This window comes from Diceros bicornis, unplaced genomic scaffold, assembly GCF_020826845.1.
Source record: "Diceros bicornis minor isolate mBicDic1 unplaced genomic scaffold, mDicBic1.mat.cur scaffold_147_ctg1, whole genome shotgun sequence".
NCBI classification, from domain to species: Eukaryota; Metazoa; Chordata; class Mammalia; order Perissodactyla; family Rhinocerotidae; genus Diceros; species Diceros bicornis.
This window is the reverse complement of record NW_026691058.1, coordinates 753182-776972: the sequence shown is the minus strand read 5'-3', so window position 1 is coordinate 776972 and position 23791 is coordinate 753182. Positions and strand designations below refer to the sequence as shown.

Genomic DNA, 23791 nt, shown 5'->3' with positions numbered 1-23791 from the left:
ACATCAAGCCCTGAACATGGGGCTTTTTCGGGAAGCTGCCAGGCAGGTCAGCTAGTGACAGTTCAATGGGGATGGCTCTTTTCAGAGCTCCAAACCCATCATTTCTGCTTGGCTGCTGGTTGTCTCAGCTACCATGGTTCTGAGACTGATGGTTTTCAAAGTTATGCAAGATATTGTGAGAGCAGGATGGGATAGTGCAAGTTATAATGCCACAAAGTTTGCTCCTGTTATCAAGATTCTACCATGTTTCTTCACTAAACCCTCCTCAGATTCTTACAAGCCATTGATTAATTTCTAGACTTTTGAAAAGTTGATTTTGACCTTTTTTTTACCAGTGTATTCATTGTTTTTATGCATTTGCAAAGGTCCTTTCTCAAATGTTTCAAAAATGTTCTCCCTGTGGTTATTTATTTATAAATTAATTACTTAAAATGAAATTACGTGATAAATTGAGTTCCTCACTCACAAACACTAGCCACATTTTAAGTGCTTGATAACAACACGGGGCTAATAATGATTGTATTTGGTAGTGCAGACAAATGTTTACATTATTGCAGAAAGTTATCTTGGACAGGACCCAGAGGCAGGGAATCTAGAATCAGGGTAGAATTCTAGACACCCTTGTTCATCCCTTGTGCCCTTCCAGGTCTGTCCCCCACAGTAACCACACTGGAGTGGACTCCCTGTGTACCTTGCCGCCTTGGCACAGAGACTGGACAGAGTTGCCATCTATGAGGAATTCCTGTGGCTGACCCAGAATGGACCCAGCTGCAGAACTTGACCCTGGTCAGGAAGAGTGTCCTTGGGAATGATAAGGCTCCCTGGTCATTGTGAAAGGAAATGCGGACTTTCTGGGGATTCTGGATGCCTGGGGCTGAGAGAGCATTGAACTTTCTCAGGCTGGCAGGAGGTGGCATAGACCCCCAGTCTTTACCCACCATTGAGAGAGAGAAATGGACACCAGTGTAATATAGGAGGCCATCACCTTCTCCTAGACAACTCTGTGACCTCAAGCTAGGCACCTACCCTCTCTGGACTTTTGTTTCCTTATCTCTGCCCTGAAAGCCACTGGGCCAGATGGTCAGTGAGGGTCTCCAGCTGTGTCTGAAGAAGACTTACAGGTTTGGGCATCATGTGGTTTCTGATCCACAGGCTATAGTTTACCCAGTCCCGCTCCAGATGAGCACCAATGCGCTAGAACTTTCTGCAGTGTTGGAATGTTCTATATCTGTGCTCTCCAGTGCATAGTCACATGTGGCTATTGAGTACTCGAAAGATGGTATTGTGACTGGTCTTTATTTGTACTGATTTTTAATGTTACTGAGGTACTAGATTTTTTATTTTATTTAACTAAAATTAATTTTAATTCAAAAAGAGACTTGTTGCTGCTCCATATCAGACAGCACACCTCTAAGAGTTTGTCTGGATAGAGGTACAAGTAGAGGGACCTGCACCCTTCCACCCATGCCCACTGGGTGCTGTGTGTCCTCACCTCCTGGAGTTTATGTTGTAGCTGGCAATAACAAGAATAGAGAATTCAAACTTATCAATTATTTGATGTGAACAAACTCATACTTGGAGGTGGTAATCAGAGAAGACTTCCTGCAGGAAGTTACATTGTAGGTTAATTCTAGAAAATGAATATTAAGCAAATAGATAAAGGAGAAGGGGATGATGTGTTTCCAGGCATGGAAGAACACATTTGAGTGGGATTTTACAAATTTAGAGAGATCCCATAGGCTTGCCAACTATGATGACCCATTCTCCCCCCGACCGTCCTAAGAAAGTCCAGGCCAAATTCATACCTCTGTGCCCAGAGGTATGAATTTGGTTTAATTTATTACACTTTTATTCTGTGATAATGGTCTTGGATTTTGTAGCAAAGTGTGTTCACTTTTTAGAGATGGAAACTAAAATTGTTTGAAACATCATGATGTCTACTTGACTTTAATATTTCATTGAAAACATGGGATGAATCAAGGGTGGCAAGTGTTAATAATTTATACATTGATGAAATATTGTTTTAATTGGATGGAATATACGTTGTTAAATCTAGATGGTGGATGTTTATGAAACTGTTCCTTTTATTTTTCTGTGTCTAAAAAGTTTTATTAAAAAGAGTGAAACACACTCACATGCATTCTCCATTTCATTCACTTCCAGAATATTTTCCCAATAGAGATGACACCTTGACTGAGAAACCTTTTAAACCTGCAGGAAGTCCTAGCCCATGGTAGGGGATGAGTATCTTGATGCTGTGTCTCATCAAAGAGAACCATGTGCACAGTGTCTTGGATGATGAAGAATGTTGGCCAACCCTTGTCAAGGAGAGTTGAGGCACAGTGGGGTCACCAGGAGCCCTGGGGTGATGACAGGACATGGCTCACCACACCACTTGTCTCCCCAGACCCCCCCTTCTGGGCCCTCATCCTCATCTGCTTGGCGGGCCCCCTGGTGCTCATCACAAACCTGATGTGCTGTCTCCTGGCAAGCCATGACGTGTTGATTGTCTTCTTACTATTAGGTTGTAAGAGGTCTTTATATATTATAAATACACATCCTTTTCTAGGGATATGATTACACATCCTTTTCTAGGGATATGATTTGCAGATGTTTTCTCCCAGTCTGTGTGTGGCTTGCCTACTCCTTCACAACATGAGTCATTGGGGAAATGTAAGTGACAGTCACCATAAGATTCCACCACACTTGAGAATGGCTAAAATTAAAAAAACTGACTATAGCAAATGTTGTTGAAGATGTCAAGTCACTGAAACTCTCATCAGTACTGGTGAAAAATAGCTTGGATGCGTCTTTACTAATTACATATGTCTAACCAGCCATTCCTCTCCTAGGAATTCATCTAAGGGAAATAAACACATATTTATATACACAGACTTGTACACACATGTTGATAACAACCTAGTTATAGTAGACAAAAACGGAAAACAACTCAAATGTCCATCTACTGGTGAAAGGATACACAAAGTGTGGTATATCCCCACAGTGGAATACTATTCAGCCATAAAAAATAATGAATTATTTTTTTCTTTTTTAATTATTTTATTGAAATTATAAAGGGTTTTAACATTGTGTAATTTCGGGTGTTCATTATTATCTGTGAATTTCTGTATAGACTACATCGTGCTTACCACAAGTAGTCTGACTTTTATCCATACCATGCACATGTGCCCCTTTAACTCTTTCACTAAACCCCCAGCCCCCTTCCCCTCTGGTAAGCACTAATCTGTTCTCTTTATCCCTGTGTATGTTTATCTTCTACATATGAGTGAAATCATGCATATACCTTTGTCTGGCTTATTTCATTTAACATCATATCCTCAAGGTCCATCCAGGTTGTTGCAAACAGGACGATCTTGTCTTTTTTTTCCTGGCTGAGTAGTATTCCATTATATATACTACATACCACATCTTCTTTATCCATTCATCTGTAGCAGGGCACTTGGGGTGCTTCCATGTCTTGGCTATTGTGAATAATGCCACAGTGAACACAGGGGTGCGTAAATCTCTTTGAATTGTTGATTTCAATTTTTTTGGATAAATACCCAGTAGTGGGATAGCTGGAAGTTATGGTATTTCTATTTTTAATTTTTGAGAAATCTCCATACTGTTTTCCCCGGTGGCTGCAACTGTGTGCATTCCCACCAGCAGTGTGTGAGGGTGCTCTTTTCTCCTTATCATCTCCAACATTTGTTATTTTTTGTCTTGGGAGATATAGCCATTCTGACAGGTGTAAGGTTATCACTCATTGTAGTTTTGATTTGAATATCCCTAATAATTAGTGATGTTATACATCTTTTCATGTGCCTGTTGGGCTTCTGTATACCTTCTTTGGAAAAATGTCTGTTCATATCCTCTGCCCATTTTTAGATTGGATTATCTTTTTTGTTGTTGTCGGGTGTATGAGTTGTTTATATATTTTGGAAATTAACCCCTTGTCAGATATATGATGTGCAAACATTTTCTCCCAGTTTGTGGGTTGTCTTTTCGTTTTTTAATTTTTTTGAGGAAGATCAGCCCTGAGCTAACATCCGTGCTAATCCTCCTCTTTTGTTCTGAGGAAGACCGGCTCTGAGCTAACATCTATTGCTAATCTTCCTCCTTTTTTGTTTTCCCCAAAGTCCCAGTTGATAGTTGTATGTCATAGTTGCACATCCTTCTAGTTGTTGTATGTGGGACGCGGCCTCAGCATGGCCGGACAAGCGGTGCATCTGTGCGCATCTGGGATCCGAACCTGGGCCGCCAGTAGCGGAGCTCGTGCACTTAACCACTAACCCAAGGGCCTGGCCCTGTCTTTTCGTTTTGTTCATCATTTCCTTTGCCTTACAGAAGACTTTTAGTCTCATGTAGTCCCATTTGTATATTTTTTCTTTTCTTTCCCTTGCTTGAGTAGACATAGTATTGGGAAGGGTGCAGAAAAGACTGATGTCAAAGACTGTACTGCGTATATTTTCTTCTAGGAGTTTTATGATTTCAAGTGTTAGATTCAAGTCTTTTATCCATTTTGAGTTAATTTTTGCGTATGGTGGAAGATAATGATCTACTTTCATTCATTTGCATGTGGCTGTCCTGTTTTCCCAACAGCATTTATTGAAGAGACTTACCTTTCTCCATTGTATGATCTTGGCTGCTTTGTCAGAGATTAACTGACCACAGATATGTGGTTTTTTTTTCTGGGCTTTCAGTTCTGCTCCATTGATCTATGAGTCTGCTTTTGTGCCAGTACCATGCCATTTTCATTACTGTAGCTATGTAATATATTTTCAAGTTAGGATTGTGATGCCTCCAGGTTTGTTCTTTCTTCTCAGGATTTCTTTGGCTATTTGAGGTCTTTTGTTATTCCATATATCATTTAGGATTCTGTGTTCTGTTTCTATGAAGAATGTCATTGGGATTCTGATTGGGATTGCTTTGAATCCGTAGATTACTTTAGGTAATATGGACATTTTAACTGTGTTTATTCTTCCAATCCATGTTCATGGAATATCTTCCCATTACTTCAGGTCATCATTGATTTCTTTCAATAATGTCTTACAGTTTTCATTGTATAGGTCTTTAACCTCTTTGGTTAAATTTATCCCTAATAACTTTTTTCATTTTGTTGCAATTGTAAATGCGATTGTACTCTTGAGTTCTCTTTCTGTTAGTTCATTATTAGAGTATACAAATGCAACTGCTTTTTGTTAGTTGATTTTGTACGCTGCAACTTTGCTGTAGTGGTTGATTATTTCTAATAGTTTTCTGATGGATTGTTTTGGGTTTTCTATATTTACAATCATGTCATCTGCAAACAGCAAGAGTTTAATTTCTTCCTTTCCAGTTTAGATTTCTTTTATTTCTTTTTCCAGCCTAATTGCTCTGGCCAAAACCTCCAGTACTATGTTGAATGGGAGTGGCGAGAGTGGGTAACTTTGTCTTCTTCCTGTTCTCAGAGGAATGGCTTTAAGTTTTTCACCATTAAGTATGATGTTGGCTGTGGGTTTGTGATATTTGACCTTTATTGTGTTGAGGTATTTTCCTTCTATACCCATTTTATTGAGAGTTTTTATCATAAATGGATGTTGTGTTTTGTCAAATCATTTCTCTGCATCTGTCTAGAGGATCATGTGATTTTTATTCCTCATTTTGTTATTGTGGTGTAGCACATTGATTGATTTGCGGATGTTGAACCTTCCCTGCATCCCTGGTATAAATTCCACTTGATAATGGTATATGATCCTTGTAATATACTGCTGTGTTCGATTTGCTGATATTTAGTTGAGGATTTTTGCATCTGTGTTCATCAGCGATATCGGCCTGTAATATTCCTTCTTTGTGATGTCCTTGCCTGCTTTTGCTGTCAGGGTGATGTTGGCCTCATGGAATGAATTAGGAAGTCTTCCATCTTCTTCAACTGCTTGGAATAGTTTCAGAGGCATAGGTATTAAATCTTGTTTGAATATTGTGTAGAATTCTCCAGAGAAGACATCTGGTCCTGGACTTTTGTTTTTGGGAGGTTTTTGATGACCATTTCGATCTATTTACTTGTGATTTGTCTGTTCATTTTCTCTGTTTCTCCTTGAATCAGTTTTGGGAGGTTGTATGAATCTAATAATTTATCTATTTCTTTTAGGTTATCCAATTTGGTGGCATGTAAGTCGTTCAGTGTATTCTTTTATCTTCCTTTGGATTTCTGTGGTATCTGTTGTAATTTCTCCTCTTTCATTTCTAATTTTATGTGTTGAGCCTTCTCTTTTTTTCTTAGTGAGTCTGGCTAAGGGTCTGTCAGTTTTGTTTCAATCTTCACAAAGAACCAGCTCTTTGTTTCATTGATCCTTTCTACAGTTTTTTTAGTCTCTATTTCATTTATTTCTGCTCTAATTTTTATTATTTCCCTCATTCTGCTGACTTTGGGCTTCATTTGTTCTTCATTTTCTGATTCTATTAGGTGTAGTTTAAGGTAATTATTTGGTATTTTTCTTGTTTGCTGAGATGCGCTTGTATTGTTATGAATTTCCTTCTTAGAACTGCTTTTGCTGCATCCCATAAGAGTTGTTTTGGGTCTTTTCATTTTCATTTGTCTTCAGGTATTTTTTGATTTCTCCTTTCATTTGTTCATTGATCCAATGTTTCTTCAGTCGTGTGTTCTTTAGTCTCCACATATTTGTAACTTCCCCATCTTTTGTCTTGTAGATGATTTCTAGTGTCATAGCATTGTGGTCAGAAAAGAAGCTTGATATGATTTCAATCTTAAATTTATTCAGGCTTGCCTTGTTTCAAAACATATGGTCTATCTTTGAGAAGGTTCCATGTGCACTTAAGAAGAATGTGTATTCCGCTTTTTTGGGAGGGTATGCTCTATATATATCAAGTTCATCAGATCATATGTTTCATTTCATTCCACTATTTACTTGTTGCCTTTCTATGCATGATCTATCCATGGATGTAAGTGGGATGTTCAGCTCCCCTGCTATTTCTGTGTTGCTGTTAATTTCTCCCTTTAGGTCTATTGATAGTTGCTTTATATTTTTTTGTGGTGTTGCGTTAGGTGCATATAACTTTATAAGTCTTATGTCCTCTTGGTGGAAAGTCCTCTTTATCATTATATACTGCCCCTCTTTGTCTCTCATAGTCTTTTTTATCTTGAAGTCTGCTTTGTCTGATATAACTATGGAAACACCTACTTTGTTTTATTTGCCATTTGCTTGGAGTATTGTCTCCCATCCATTCATTCTGAGCCTGTTTGTTTTTAGTGCTGAGATGTGTTTCCTGGAGGCAACGTATTGTTGGGTCTTGTTTTCTAATCCACCCCACCACTCTGTGTCTGTTGATTGGAGAATTCAATCGATTTACATTTAGAGTGATTATTGATACCTGAGGGCTTAATCCCTCCTAATCTATAATTCCATTGTTTCTCTTCCTTTCAGTTTCGGACTACTATTTCATTTTGGGGGTTTTCTGTGAAAGTTTTCTCTTTTTTTATTATCTATGGCTCTGCTCTGATTCTTTGTTTGCTGGTTACTGTGAGGTTTGTATGAAGATGTCATAGATGACATAGTCCATCTTCTGAGAGCCTCTTATCTCCATTAGACTAAGCAGGTTCCATCCCTTTCCTCTTCTCCTTCTGAGTTATTGTTGTCACAAGTTATTCATTTTTGTGTTGTGCATTTGTGACTATGCTGAAGTGTTTATAGTTACTTTTTATGCTTTCCTTCCATTCTTTTTTTAAGTTATAATTAAGTATTTGCTACCTTGTTGTGATACAGAGCTGTAGCTTTCTGATTTTGTCTGTCTATTTATCTCTTTGCTCAAAGCTTTGTAGACATTTGTCTTCTATTTGTTTCAGGTATGATGGCGTTCTTGATCATTGCTTGTATGGGACATCTAGTGACGATGAACTCCCTCAGACTTTGTTTATCTGCGAAAACTTTTATTTCTCCATTGTATCATAAAGATCATTTCACTGGATAGAGTATTCTTGGCTGAAAGTTTTTGTCTTTCAATATCTCTATTATATCATTCCATTCTTTCCTTGCCTGTAAAGTTTCTGCCAAGAAATAAGCTGAAAGCCTGATAGGGGTTCCTTTGTAGGTTATTTTCTTCTGTTTGCTTCCTTTAATATTTTTTCTTTATCATTGGCTTTTGTCAATTTTACTATTATATGCCTTGGAGGAGGTCTTTTAGCATTGATGTTATTAGGCCTTCTGCTGGTTTCATGTACTTGTAAGTCCAGTTCTTCCCCAGGTTTGGAAAGTTCTCAGCTATTATTTCTTTTAACAAGCTCTCTGATCCTTTCTCCCTCTTTTCTTCTTCTGTGATACGTATAATTCTTAGGTTGCTTTTATAATTGAGTCATATATTTCTCCAAGAATTCCTTCATTTTTTAAAAATCTGAGTCCTCTCTCCTCATCCACTGAAAGCATTTCTGTATTTCAATCCTCTAAATCACTAATTCTTTCATCCATAATATCAGCTGTTTTTTAATGATTCTAGATTATTTTTTATCTCAATAATTATGTTTTTCATATCCAGAATTTCTGCTTGTCTTTTTTTTAATAGTTTCAGTTTCTTCGATGAAGTATTCCTTTTCCTTATTAATTTTATTCCTGAGTTCATCGAACTGTCTGAACATTCTTGTAACTTGGTGAGTTTCTGTAATGACAGTTATTTTGAATTCTCTGTCATTTAGATTGTAAATTTCTGTGACTTCAAGGTTCGTTTCTAGAGGTTTGTCATTTCCTTCTGCTCTGAATTGTTAGTGTAGTTTCTTATGGTCTTTGATCAACTAATCTTTTGCCTGCATATTTGTGGTTGTATCAGGTCACAGATTCCACCTGCTACCGCTGTGGGGGAAGCATGAGCTGTCTTTCTGATCCCACCCCATATGCTGAAAGTTGCGTTGGTAAAGTGGGTGTTCCCATCCGCTGGGAAAGCATTAACACTGAGCTCAGAGCTGCAGCCACACGGAGGCACCTACCCAGTTGTGAGACTGCAGCACTACTATGGGTATTTGTGCCATCTGGGAAAGCATTTGCATGTGTGCATATATCTGCTGCTGCCTTTTCTCATGCTCATGCCAGCCTCTGTGCTTGGTGGGTGGGACTTCTTCACGGGTTCTGAACATTGGCCAATCATTGGGACTGCAGTGGCATGGTGGGCTTTCCAATCATCCAGGAAAGCATTCATTTGAGGGTCCAGGGCTCCCGCCAACCCCTCCCAGATTTGCACCAAGGTGCATTCCTACTTTGGGGGATGCAGCAGTACTATTGGCTCTCACTCCAACCTGGGAAGCACTCGGGTGTGTGCACAGTGCTGCCAGGGAAGCATTGGGGATAGGAATGAATTCATAGTACATGTGATGACAAGAATAAATCTCAAAATAATTATTCTGAGTGAAAGAAGCCAGTAAAAAATGAGTACATAGTATATGATCCCATTTATAAAAATCCTTGGAAAATACACGAAAATCTATAAGGACATATACCAGACATATACTGGTTACCTGGGAATGAGAATGTGTTTGCAAACAGCAGGGAAGGAGGAATTAAAATGAGCATGAGGAAATTTAGGGAGGATGGGCATTCCTTTTCTCGATTGAGGTGATGGTTCAATATGTTATAATCAAAATGTATAAATTTATTCACTTTAAATGTATGCAGTTTACTGTATGTCGGTAATACCTCAATTAAGCTAGAACATGTAGGGGAAAGAGTGGGAGAGAGAGCCAAGAGAGGGAAAAGGAAAGGAAAAGAAGGACTGAGGGTGAAAATTAAGTGGACAAAAGGAAGAGGGAGACACAGGAGACATTGGGTCTCTGTGGCTTTGGCATCTCCTTCTCCTGGAGTCTCCCATACTGGGCAGCTGACTGGACCATTCTGATGCGCTCTCCTCACCTCACCTCGTCTGCCGGCGGAAGAAGGAGGGCGACTATGAGCTCCAGTGACGATGCCTGGGCTATTACCTGCCTCATGGCAACCTACAGAAGCTGCGATGAGTAGATCTGACTATATCTGATGTCCCCTTTTCCCAGCTGGGGTCCAGAGGAGCTGGGCTGGAACAGTACGAAACCACATTGGACGGACTCAGGCTCCAAGCCTTTCTAGACTTGACCCCTGACTGGCTCACAAAGGACTAAGCTGAAAGGTTTCACCTTCCTTAAGTCCTGAAAGTGACTGCAACTTCTGTCCTGTGGTGTCACACCAGTTGATCCCTCAGGGACACCAGAATTGGTGAAACCAGCACAGACATTTCCAACATGTAAAATCGTATCCCCACTTCAGTGCAAGGTTTCCCTTCTTGGGAAACTTTGGAACATCCCTCCCCTTGACTCTGTGCGGCCATAACACCCCTCTCGGTTCCTCCATATTCCTCCCCCACTGAAGCCCTGGCAGTCTCATATTCCCCTTTTCTGCTTCATTCTCTGAAGCTCAGATTCACCAGGACTTCCAGATCAATCTCCCTCAATGGCTCCTCTCCCCACTCATGGGTCCTCCATGACGGGAAACAGGCCAAGATGGGATGAGTGGGTGATACATGACTCTGCAGTCACCTTGGGCCTTGGGAGCTGAAATGACTAGGTGTCTGGGAAGCCTGAATCACAGAGTAACACCAAGCTTCTGGGAAGAGAGTATCTGCTCTGGATGTAAAAGTGAATAAAACTTGGGGGGAGAAATCTGAGGGAAAGGAAAGAGTCTTTTTTCATCTTTCTCTGTTCAGAGTCCAACTAGTCTCACAGCAGAGGCTCCCCAACAGGCAGCCCAGAGCAACCCAGGCATGAGGCAGGCTGTGCTCTTCTGCCTTGGGTCTGTGGGAACAGATTACATTATCTGTACACACTGTGCAGACGACCACAGCTGAAGATACCCAAGGGCTGAGAATTAAAGTCACAGTCATGCCACTCTTTCATACTTTTTGTGTGTGAGCTTCACATTCTCAATCTTAAGCAGTGGTTCTCTGAGAATGCACACTCTGAGGATTATAATGATTAATAATATTAATATATTATTATTATTCATTGCATACATTATACACTGTACATTATAATTATAAATTAATGTATAATTATTATACATTAATATTATTATATGTTACATTATTATGATATCATTATAATGGTTAATAATCTTTATCATTATTGACTATTTAATTCTCCTAAGCAACATGACTAGCAAGCTCTGCGTGTACTATCTCAGTTACAGTCACAATATTTAGGGTTTTATATCCATTTTAAGGAAAAGATGCGTAGGATCAGAAAAATAACATGACAAAGAAGGAAAAAAATTACTACAAAGCTAAATTAAACACCTATTCGCACTATGTGTCAAAGAAAGAAAGACGTTTTCTGGCTTACAAACAGACTCAAATTTGACCTCCCACAGGCCTGCAGTGAAAGAACCGGTAAAGAATGTACATCAGGAAGAAGAAATGTTAACCCAGGAAAACATAACAGGAGTCACAAGGAAAGGAAAAAAACCGTCTGTCTAATTTAGTATTAGTTTTCAAACAAGACATTAAAAACACATTTACACCAAAATTCTAGATGATTACCACATGGAAGAATAGAGGAGAGAAGATTTAGGTAAAAAATAACTCCTTTTTTAGGGAAGATATACATACTAAGATACTCTATTATTAACACACTGCTCTCAGAAACTGATAAATCTGTGGGACAAAAGTAAGTAATGATAAAGAGGATGTGAAGAGTGCAACATACTCGATCAGACAAATAGACAAATCCCAACACACTGTCTTATTGTAAGACTTGTGCTGCTGAAAACAGTCGTTCTCCTGACAGCATGATACCGCAATGTCATATCAATTTTCATGAATCAAATTTCCAACGCATATAAATCTAATAACAGGGAAAATCCAGTATTTCATTGTATGCAACTAGTGATTCAACATGCAAAAAATACCAGAAAAATGAGACGCAGAAGTAGGTGTGTTTTTAGAGAAGACAGATATAACAGCTCTTTAGTGAAATGTTATGTTGGAATCTATTGCAATATTACATAAAAAGGACAATCCATTTGGACTAGGTATGTTTTCTCTGTGACTGTGAGGGCAAAACTCTAAAGAATCCCCTGACTGAGATAACTCTCTGTTGATCTTAAAATACAAATACATAACACTCAGGAAAGGAAAGGAAGGAAAGATCACCTTTCTCTCCTCACCTGAAACTCAATCTCCTACCTCAGAAGCATCACTCTCAGTATCTTCTCTGTCATGCAAAGGAATCAAAGAAAAGAAATTATTGGTATATATTAAACTTTCAAGAGCTCAAAGCAAGAAAACCTAATGACCCTTGCAGAGGCATTAATGTAGTGTGAGCTCCATGTCATCTGCCCCGTCTTGTCTTTTATAACCATATTTGTCGAGACGTCCTTCTTTGCCCTTCACTCTCCCTGCCTCTCTAGAGAGTCTGTCTGCATCAGTGCTACCGCCAGTCTCTCTCTTGCCATCTTCACTTTCTCTTCCTGTTTCCTGATATCTTCCTGAGTCAACAGAAGTTGTTTGCAAAGGAGATGTGGGATGTACAGTCCAGCTCCTGGGATCGTCTCTGCTGAATCTGAAGACCAGGCAGGGGTGGGCATGGGACTGGAGTTCAGACCACCTGCAAGCACACCTGGCAGGGATGCACCTGTGCAACTAGGTGAAAGATTTAGCAGGGCTTTGGCAAGGTCTAAAGGACTTAACGGTTCTTCTGCACTCTGCAGGCCTGGAGACCTTGCAGTCTCTTCTGCCAGCAGAGTCGTTGGGGCTGCTCCAACGTTTCCTCCCATTGATGGCATCTGACCTCGTTGCCAGGATAAGATGTGATTCTAGTAACTGGCTTCTTGAATATGTAACTGGACATCCTCAAAGGGATGGAGATGCTCAAACCAGGCTTTGGGTTGGATTGGTTTCCACAATCATGTCGCTTCCTCTGTGATGATTTGACCATCATACTTCTTTTCCTCTTATCCTATAAAAATAAAATATGAATGTGGATCAGAGTGATAAATGAAGCCTGCCTTCCCAGGACAATTATGTCAGATGCCTTGTACTTCTACCCTCCCTCTCTCCCTGTGGGGATTAATCTGACCTGTGTCCTGGGACATCATCAAAGAGATTTGAGTCAAGAACAGAAAGCTCGAGGTCAAAACTCAGGACTACTGCAGGTCATTTCTTCTCCCCCATGTTGTTAGACACTTATCAGTATGACTTTATTCTCTTTTTGTCCTTGTCACTCTCAACAAGAAAAGCTCTGGTGCTCCCTGTCAAGACACACGGTCCCCAGTTTTTTTATAAATCCCAAATCATACCATTCTTCTGTACTATATGACTATTCATTTGATTAATCTATTGACCAGTTGGTGTTCATAGCTCCATTAGAGTTTAAATCAGTAGTGAAATTATCATCTACCCCACTCCTAGTGACACTTATTTGACAACTGTGAACATTAAATCTCAGTACAGAGAATGTATGTCTGAAAAAACTCAACTTCCAAATGGAGATTGTGCTGTAAGTGGGAAGTACACACTGGATTTATGAAACCCAGGAAAACAATATAAACTCTTTCATTATTAAGTTTTGTATAGATTGCACCAACATTGATGATATCTAGGTTATAGTGGGTTAAAATATACTATTAAAATCAGTTTCACCTGTTTGCTTTAATTTTTTAAAATGTGGCTACTAAGAAAAAAAATTAAATTCTATAATATAGAGTGCTTAATGTTACTATTGGACAGTGCCGATGAAGCCATCAGTGAAAATAAATTCCAGAGAAAGTGGTTAGGGACATTTTTTCCCTAGAAAATGAGTCTACACTGACCCACACTGCAAGATGGAGCAAAAACTGTCATACACACACACAGACACACGCACACACTGACAGAATGAAAAAAACCTCTTCCTAGTGTCCCACCTCTTCTCACATGCCATGAGGTTGCACTCCTACTTAGTCCTAAGTGGACTAATCTCAAGAAAGAAGGCAGAAGTCAAGTTAATTTACTAGTTAGGAAGATCTAAAACCAGAGACTAAAGCTCAAGATATGTGGTGAATTTCCTGTCCTGGCTTCTGTTATTAATTCAATATGTTAGGGAGACTTTTCCAAGGAGGGTTGTTTTAAAACTCACTTTTTCTTTACTATTTCATAATAGACAGGCTATGTAAAGAATAATTACTCTAGCCAATCAATGAAAAGGAGATGATAGAACACGAATACCCTTATTATAAGTCACTACTGGATTAGAGAGTCAGGGAACAGCTGACATTGGGTTAATTTGACCTTAATTAGGCTGATTCTGATTTCATGACCGTCATATTGATTGTATTATGCTAGAACCTACGAAACTTCCCAGCCCCCTACTATTTAACCACCAAGGCCCACCACCCAGACTAGTCCTTGCTGACACATTCCCTGCCTCCATCCCTTCTGACAACACCTGGAGGATTTTCCCCAAATCCCACTCTGTCCCTGTGCTCTTCTACCTGCCCCAGGGCCAGGGAATTATTTTCTCCAAGGCTCAGGCTCTGCGTGTGCCCAGCTCTGGGGATGGCACTTCTCTCTCGAGTGAAGACAAGGATCAGAACGCAGACCCTGTGAGCTGCAGCAATTGGACAAAGACTGGGGTTTGCTGACAGAAAATAACCTTTAGTGGGCACTGTTACCAGGGTCCAAGAAGCCCCAGTGATTCCTCCAGGGAATGTGATGCAGGACAAAGCAGGTATGTCTGCCAGTTGTTCGGCTTGGGAATGCCTGTAAGATGACATAGGTGACATTGGTAATGCATTCGCCAATGTTGTTCATTCATTTATTCATCGTATGTCATTGAGTGCTTTCTGTGTACATCCAGACAACAGGCTCACCCTCTGGGGCTCACAGGCAGAGTTAGAAGAATTTCTAAATTGTATTTCTAATATATAGGTACAGCACTGGTAATACACTAGGTGTTCCAAGCATTTTTCAAACATTAACTCCTTTAATACTCTCCATAAACCTACAAAATATGTATGCTGATCATTATTGCCAACTGACAGATGAAGAAACTGAGGCACCAATCAGGTAAAGAACTCAGTCAATACAAATATCTAGTAAGGGATTGAGCTGGAATTTGGACATGAGGAGTTAGCTCCATACTCTGTGCTCTTAACCACGATATTTACTCTCTAAAGACTTCACATCATGAAAAAATTTGATCAGTTATCCATTTTCTTGGTGCATTGAGTAGCCACACTATTTTATCTGTGTCTGAAAAAATAGAATACCTGCGTAGAAACTACTGCACATACACACTCAAATTACATCTACCAATGCCCCCAGTCCCTGAAAATTAATACAGAGAACATTTCAGAAAGTTTCTTGCACAGGTAGGGAGGACCCTGAGGAAATCTCAGTGTTACTGTTAGAAGCTGAGGACAGGCTGGGAGTGGGTCTCAGGGGAAAGGTGTCCTCAGGAGTCACCATTGAATGACAACATTGATGGGAGGGTCTCTGCAGTGACTGAATTCAGGATCTGGTGGTGTTTTAACCTGGTGCTTATCTTCTGGCTGTGGGTTTATGGTGATGCAGCACAGGGAGAGGGGATGGTTCACTGTGTTGTTGGGGAAACCAGACCCATGAAAGAGAGGGAATGACGGTTTCCTTAAACAATGGATTCGTGGTTGGGAAAAATTCGGCCTGGAAGAGACAGTCGTGTTCCTGGTATAACCAGAAGGAGTTGCCTCTGTATCAGCCAAAGCAGACAGCCCTTCCCCGTGCACTAATTTTATCTCAATGGGAAGAAGGAGGAGGAAATCATGTAATGCTCTTCTGGATGTAAGATCTGTGATGGTAGAAACTGTGCTAGGAGGTTCTGAAAGGCCTCTCTGAGGCATTTCAGACCTTTGCTGTGACCAGAATGACAAATGTAAGCACCCCTGCCTATGTCTGGGAACAGTTAGTGTGTCAAGGAGAAGGCTCCCTGGTGCAGAGACTCACAGGAAGAAGCGAGTTTGACCAGGGAAGGTCAGAAATGTGGCCAGTGTGGCTGGAGGGAGTCTGAGAAGAGAGAGTGAGGGGAGAGAGGAGGGTGATCAGGCTGGATCCTGGGACATGGTAGACTGTTATTTTCTGTTCCTTTGTGACAACATTACTCCAAAACCTGCCACCTATAAAGTACAAATATACAACATCTCATAATTTCTGTGAGCCAAGCATCTGGCATGGCTTAGCTGGGTGCCTCTGCCTCAAAGTCTCTGTGAAGCAGGTTTGTGGTCTCAACAGGGCTCAAATGGGGGAGGATTCCCACCCAAGATCACTGACATGGGTTTTGTCAGGATCCATTTGGACTGAGAGTCTGAGCTCCTGTCTGTCTGTTGGCTGGACACTCCCTCAGTTCTCTCCTATGGAGACTCTACATAGTGCAACTGAAAACATCAGCACTTGCATTCCCAGTTCTGGTGATTTGATAGAGAGCGAGAGCGAGAGAGAGAGAGAGAGAGATGGAAACAGAAGGAGGGAGGTAAGTAGGGAACCCAAGTAAGCCAGTAAGCAGGAAGTGACAGATGTTTTGTAATTAAAACTTGGAAGTGACATCCCATCACCTTGGCTGTGTTCTGTTGTTCAGAAGCCAGATACTGACCACTTAGTGATGACAAAAGGATGTGCACTTCAGGAAGCAGGGAGCATTGGGGCCATTGTGGAGGCTGCCCACCACATAGGCCAACGTGAGGCACTTGGGACTGATTCTGAGTAAATCAGGGGACCGTGGAAGGGTTAATGCCAGTGGATCACAATGTCTGAATTTCCTCTAATTTCAACCCCTTCAGGATGCATACCTGAAAATGAGGCCCAGAGGGGCAGTGACTTTCCCAAGATCACACATCTGGAACCCAGAGAAGTTCTGACTGGTATTCTATGTGATGTCCTACTCCTTCTTGTACTTCCTCCTTCTCTAAGTGTGTACATTAGACACATGTGACACCAGCCCACAGGTGTTGTACGTATTATCACATGTACCCTGACACGGTCCCCAGGGAGCTGTGTTTAGCCCAATCCTCATTGTGCAGCTTGGGAGACTGGACAGATCTTGAGAGGCACAGCAGCTTTTCCAGGACATAGATCTAGTAGGAACAAAGAGGTCTGACTTCAGCTCTGTCTCCTCAAATATGGCCCCCTAGATCCACTCCCAAGGAGCTGTGGGGAGGGTGGTGATGGGTATTTGTGTACAGTGATGGAGATGACATGGACAAGGAGGGAGAGCAGCCAACAGCCTAGAGGGGGCTTTGGGTGGGTCTGATTGAGTGAAGGGGCCAAGTAATAGAACCTTTAATAAGTGACCTCACTTCCTTGGTGACAGCCCCCAATAGAACTTAGAACTCTGGTTACCAGGCACCCACATTGTAATCACAGCCTCCATTCCACTTCATTTGAGTGGAGGCACTCGACAGAGTAGGATGTTCTCATGTTGTCTCGTGACTTTCCGAGGCTCTGGTCCCCGGAAAGCCCAGAATGAGAGCATGTTAAGTCGCTTTAGACATTGGCTCAGCCCTCACCTCGAATGTGTGTGGCCTTTTGGCAGGAGGAACCATGAGGTAACAGTGTGGGCCAGGGCAGGCCACTCTAGATCAGGCCAGAACTGTGATCCCAAAACGACAGCCCCACACCCCTTAACACTCATTGTGTGTGTGTGGGTGGGAGGAGGTGGAGTTAGGGAAGCTGGGGATGAGGAGGACCCAGCATGGGCAGGAACAGGAAGCTAGATGTTGGGAGTCAGGCAGTGTTTCATGTTCATACTCAATATCTTGGCTGCAGGAGAGTCAGGTGAGTGCTGGGGATCAAGTTCCTCTATCTGCATGTGAATCCTGGGCCATCAAGGTGTCCTCGCATTCCTTCCCTGGTGGAGTCTATGCAGATTCCCCTCTGTGCCTGATCTGTGGCGGGGTTTCCCCCTGTGGCAAAGTCCAGGCAGGCCCCTGATCCCTCCTGGCCTGACTGCTGGGCACTGTCACTGTAGAGCTGCACCCAAGAGATGGTCGAGGAGCTGGTGGATGGTTTCCAGTTCACCCTCTCCCTGGAGAGAACACAAGTGCACCAGTCCATCAATGACCAGTGCTGCTCTGAGGTGAGTGTGGGTGAAGAGGGGTTTTCACACCCAGGACTTTGAGATGACCAAAGCAGTGCTAGAATGCAGACTTAAATCTGAGAACCCCCTGGACTCCCCACCCCCATAATTTTCTCACTAGAGTACCCCACAGTCCCACTCCCAAAGGAATCTGGACCTCCACTCCTCCCCAACAGCTACACAGGAGGGTAGAAAGTCACCTCAGTCCTCCTGGTGGTTCACTGTGATATCACTTACTGTATGTCCCTCCTCCTCTCCCCCAGTGTGAGGATGAGTTCACTGTGAATTTAAATGAGGCCTGCAGGATGCGTGCCCTCCAGGCAGCGTGATGGAGAAGCTGACAGAGTTCATGGCACCAACTTTCCTGAGTAGGAACATGTCCAGCTTCACCACCTTCATGATCAACTACTTGGCCTTAGACACATCCCACCGGGCCCTGGACCAGCTGTTTACTAGGTGAGTAGCCACTCCCTCCTCAGCACAGTGGTGACTCTGCCCACTGCCAGCTGTGTACCTTGGGCAAATCCTCACATCTCTCTGAGCCTCAGTTTGCTCTTCTGAAAAGTTGGGGGGGAGGATAAATTTCATGGTGACCTTGTAGGGACTAATGGGATCAGCAACGGCAGGTGCTTACCTGGGGCCTGGATCTGCGTAGAGGGCTGTGGACGTGCTGTGGTTATCCATGGTGTTTATTTTTCTCTTCCCCGTGAAAAATAGTCTGCCTCACTGATCTCTAGGTTGTGGTTTTTCTGAGTGTGGAACAGCACATGGAAAGCACCCTGTCACGGAGTTGAGATTCCATCCAGCTGGTCCTGATCCTTTTCCTTGGGGTAGCCAATTAAGGATCTCTGGGGCACCAGAGAGGCCCTAGGCCCACTCAAGTGTCTGGGATGGTCTGGCTGCACTTCATTCATTCAAGTGTGTAGATTAAGCACCTACTACATGCAGGACTTTTGGAGACACTTAGCAAAGTCAGTGAATGAAGGAGACACAATCGCTGTGCCTCAATTGTCGTCTGAGAGTCAGACAGTGACATTAGACATCTTTCGCAGGTCCTGTCTTCCATGGTACATCCCAAGTGATGCCCTGATAGCCTCCTTTATAGCTGGAGGCATCTTCCCTTATTCCAGCCAGGAGGGCAGAGCACAGGCCCATCTAAAAAAGTGAGTGGTCTTTGGGTCCAGAAGAAGGGCTTCCTGTCTCTACAGAACAAGTTGTGAAGGGAGAGATGGGGGCTGTGGCTGTGGTAGGCCTGTCAGAACCTTGCGTCTCACACATCTTTTGATTCCCAAGGGAAGGCTGAGGTCTGGTGGCTTCCACTCTAGGAGGACAGGAGTCAAAGAGCTCTGGATGGGTGCCAGGACACCTGGGAAACAGAGGGGTGTCTAGGCTGAGTTGTCTCCAAGAGACCCATTCCCATCACAGAACCATCTTAATCTGTCTCCCCTTCTCCATATCCACCTCTTCTGACCACCACCTCCAGGCCCAAGACAGGAAGTCTGTGAAAAACCCGCTCAAAAAATGGCCTCTACTTAATCCCGTTGCACAAGTACATGGAGGGTTGGGCTGGGCTGTGTCCCGGCCCTTCAGGAGAAGAGTGTCAGCAGGAAGAGAGTTGCGACAGGCTCTGTTTTCAACGTGCTGTATGAGCAGGGTCTCATCCCCAGGATGGGAAGGGTCAGACATCAGTGCCTTGCATGAGAAGCGTGGAGGGAAAGGCCAGGCCTCTGACTCTGTTGCCAAATTGCCTCCCCCAGTGCCATCTCTTCTCTGGTGGGAACCTGCCTGGACCCAGGGCAGGATTTCTGGGACCCCCTGCACTTTCCCTGCTTCAGGATGAAGCTGACCTCTCTGCATCTCAGCTCGCCTGGCTCGGAGCTGGGGACCACGCCTACTATCTCCAGGTCCAGCTGGAGCATCCAAGGCCCATTGAGGCAGATCTGGAAGGTGAGGAAACTGCAGTATGGGAAGATGATTTGCAGGGTCTTCAAAGGCTAGGTTCCCTTAATGGCAGTAGTGTCTTTCCTGACTTTGACAGGGACCGAGGAAGTCAGCTACTTGAGTGAAACTGTTTCTTTCTCCTGCTGCAGTATCATCTCCAGAGCTCCCTCCAGCTCCAGAGCCAGAGCAAGGTCCAGCTCCACGGCTAGATCCAGCTCCAGCTCTTGTTCCACCACCTGTGCTAGAGCTGGAGCCAGTGTCACCTCCATCAGTCCCTCCAGGGCCAGAGCCACCACCAACATCAGCTCCAGCCCCAGTGCCAGCTCCTGAGCTGGAGCCAGCTGGACCATTGGCTCCAGGGAGACTCCTCACTCCACCTGGAGAGATAACAGCAGAGCCAGATCCAGCCCCAGAGCCCACCTGCCGCTGGGATGTGACCAGCAAGAACCTGCTGAGGCAGGAGAAGCCTGGCTTCTTGGAGTTCCTTCCCAGGCTAGTGGCAGAGCAGTTGACACTGATTGATGTGGTGAACAGCGGGGCACTCACGGCATGTGGGGTCAGCCTTCCCTGTGCCATGAGCTGCCCCACACCTGCCATTTCCTGATCCAGAATCCCATGATCTTGGTCCAGCTTCCCTGCTTACCCTCATGTGACCTGAGCAGCTTTCTTAACTCCCAAGCCTTTGCTGTCCTCATGTGGAGAGTAGAGCTTGACAATGAAAGCAGCTGCCATGCAGAGTGGCTGTGCAGATGGACGAGGTGGAGCAGAGAGGAAGTTGGGCAGAGTCTGCGGTTTGGTGGGGGAGGGGAGCACACTGAAGTGCTGTCTCGTCCTTGGGTAGTTCACTCATTTGACCAGGAGGCCTCAACAGCCTCAGCACTAATAAGCACCTCATGTGTTCATGACTGCAAGGCAGACAAACAAAGCTTGTGGTTGTTGCTGCCTTGGGATAATGTGCATCTGAAAGAAGAGTCAGACCCCAGGATGGTCAGATTGGGTGGGATATGCCCCTAGAGACGGTCAAGCAGTAGCCGAGTTCTGGTGCTTGGAGGAAGTGAGACTGGGAGGCGAACAAATGTGACTTCCCGGTGCCACAGTATCGGGTCCTGGGTCATCCTGTTCTGGGTAACCTCAGGGGACACAGGCAACACGCAGGGACTCCCACAAGCCTCAGGCCACATTCTCAGCTTCCTGTGCTCTAGCTCTCACCACTGACCCGGCCTGGGACTGGGGGCTGCGGGCGCTGAGCTGGGCTGTGGCAGGGCTGGGTGACATGCCCTGTCCTCCCCAGGAGCTCTTCAAGAAAGTGATGCCCCACGACTTCCTGGACTCCATCTGGTCCCAGTGTGACAACAGGGGTAATGAACACCTGACACCCACCATCCATGCCACCACGACCCACTTTAACAGAGTGGTCGAATGTGTTGTCACCACCTGCATTGGAGACCCGAGCATGACCGCCTAGGACAGGGCCAGGGTGGTGGATCTCTGGATCCAGGTGGCCAAGGTAAGATGTGGGAGGCCCTGAGAGCTCCTCTCTGGAGTCAGGGGAACTGCCCTTCTACTTTCTCAGCTCTCATGTTTGAAGTCTGTGGTCTGAGTCTTTGTACAATTATTAGGCCCCTCCTGCCAGTGCCTCGATGACCTGATTCCTGGTCCCAGTGGTGGGAATCTCACCCCTTCCTGGGCTCCTTCCTTACCTTGAGCTAAAATCCTCCTCCCTGGAAGTATTCTTCATCAGCTTCCAGCTGTGCCTTTCCAGGGTTCCCTGAGCTACTGTCTCATCCAGGAGAGGAGACGTCAATGAGGCGACAGAAGCCAGAGGAAGCAGGGCTCCAGCTCCCCCTCACAGCTCATTCTCTTCCCTTCCCCAGGAATGCCAGGGCTTGAGGATCCTTTCCTCACTCCATGCCATCCTCTGGGCTCTGCAGGTCCCCTCCATTCAGCGTTTAAAAGAGACATGGAGATGGGTGTCCAGGTGGGTAGGCCTCTGTCCATATGAGCACCACCTGGGTGGACCAGACACCCCCCACAGGGCTAGCATTGCCCTTCAGTCAGTTGGGACCTCCTGGGAGACAGCAAACCCTGGCGATAGGGTCTGACCTGGTTGGAGGCTTGGAGTCTTTCTGAAAACTTAGGCCAGTGGTTCTGCTTCAGGAATCAGTTTCCCTAAGTGACAGATCCTGGCTTGAGCCAAATTGAAGATTTTCAAGTGTTTTCAACAAAAGAACTCTCTGTCCACATGTAATCAATACTGTTTAAAACACATCTGCTGAGGGGATAAGAGAATGGAGGCCCCAGGTGACAATAGGAGAGCCCCCTCCTCAGTCCCAGACACCTCAGGGCTCAGAGGACACAGTGAAAACGCTCATCCAGGCTGTCTGGATCTTCTGGGTTTTCAAACAAAAGGGATTTACCCTCAAACCACTCCACAGTGTCTCTTTCCTTTTTTCCCTCCTCAGGAAGAATGGTACGAAACTTAAAAAGTTGATGAAAACAAGCCAGCAGGAGAGCAGGAAGCTGCTCAAGGAGGTGAATGGAGGCTGGAGATCTGGAAGGAGGGGAGGTGAGGGGGGGAGGGACAAGGCAGGATGTGCTTTGGGAAGTTTTTCACTTAAGGTTCCCTGAGAAATAACGGTCTGTCTTGTCCAGCTTGACAGGAAGCGGGGGGTGTGAGCTGCAGGGGCAGGTGGGGACTGTTTGGGGAAGGAGGCCTTGGTCACGAGATACAATGATGTCGGCTGGACTGTTCCAGGAGGTGAAGAGCTGGCAGAATGAGCAGGTCTCTGGCTTCCATGTGGACCCATCAGCTGGCCTTCTTCCTCCAGGCTGGCGGGTGGATGGAGTGGGTGGGGGTTCCTTTCTTCCTACAGCAGCCCAGCCTGTCCTCAGGAAGCCAGGCCCCTGCTGCTTCTTCTGTCTTCACTGCAGCTCGCAGGGGTGGGCACTCTGCCTGCCCCAGAGATGGGCACTGTGAGGTCACACAGGTCTTGTGGACTCAGGGGCTGCCCAGCCTTGGGCCAAATGGTGGATCTGGGACAGAACTGTGTGGTCTCTGGGACTGTGCACTCTAGCCAGATAGTGGTCACTGCTGACAAACCAGTGAGTCTCGCTCGGTGCCTTGTTGACAAGGATATGCCCCAGATGGCAATGAGAATTATCGGGGAACCTACAGATTCTTAATGGACCTTCCTGACAGGACATTAGAAGTTTCCAAGTAAAAAAGGATGCAAATGTCACCATTACACAGTGCCCCGGTCACCCCCTACACTGTCACTCAGATGTGGCACAAGGGGGATCCTTCCTGAGTGAATAAAGGAGGAGTTCTGTGCAGGGTCCATCATGAGGGGATCCTAGGGAGCTGAGGTCTTTGGCATGGCCTCAGGTCCAGCGTGATGTCAGAGAATCCCAGGGGGCTGGAAAACACAGAATCCACTTGGATAGGACCCCGAGACACCTTGTGCCTCCCAATCCATGGCTCAGGCTGATTGAGGGCCACAACACACCCCGAGAGTCCAGAGGACAGGACATTGGTCAGAGGTGTGTCTGGAGGAGGAGTGAAGGTCGGGGGCCAGGCCCTTTGGCTGGGAAGGGGGACGGTCTCCTCTGTGGGCCCCTGAGCAGTTCACTGCCCCTCTGTGGGCCTCAGTCTCCTCATCTGGGAAATGGAAGGAGATGATCTGTGGTGTAAGTCTCATAGGGGTGATGAGGTACAAGGGGGAGAGGAATGAGCAGAAGCTTTGTGCTCATCCTCCTCGAGGG

At 44.4% G+C, this 23791-nt stretch overlaps 1 protein-coding gene across 2 annotated transcripts in view; it reads left to right on the top strand.

Moving 5' to 3' along the window:
- Window positions 1-22372: 22372 nt before the first annotated feature.
- LOC131402552 (ral guanine nucleotide dissociation stimulator-like) overlaps window positions 22373-23791 on the top strand; it is a 220116-nt gene continuing 218697 nt past the window's right edge. For both annotated transcript variants that reach the window (XM_058537237.1, XM_058537238.1), the window contains exon 1: window positions 22373-22595. In XM_058537237.1, the coding sequence (XP_058393220.1) occupies window positions 22566-22595 (30 nt within the window). In that variant the 5' untranslated portion in view covers window positions 22373-22565. The remainder of the gene's footprint in view (window positions 22596-23791) is intronic.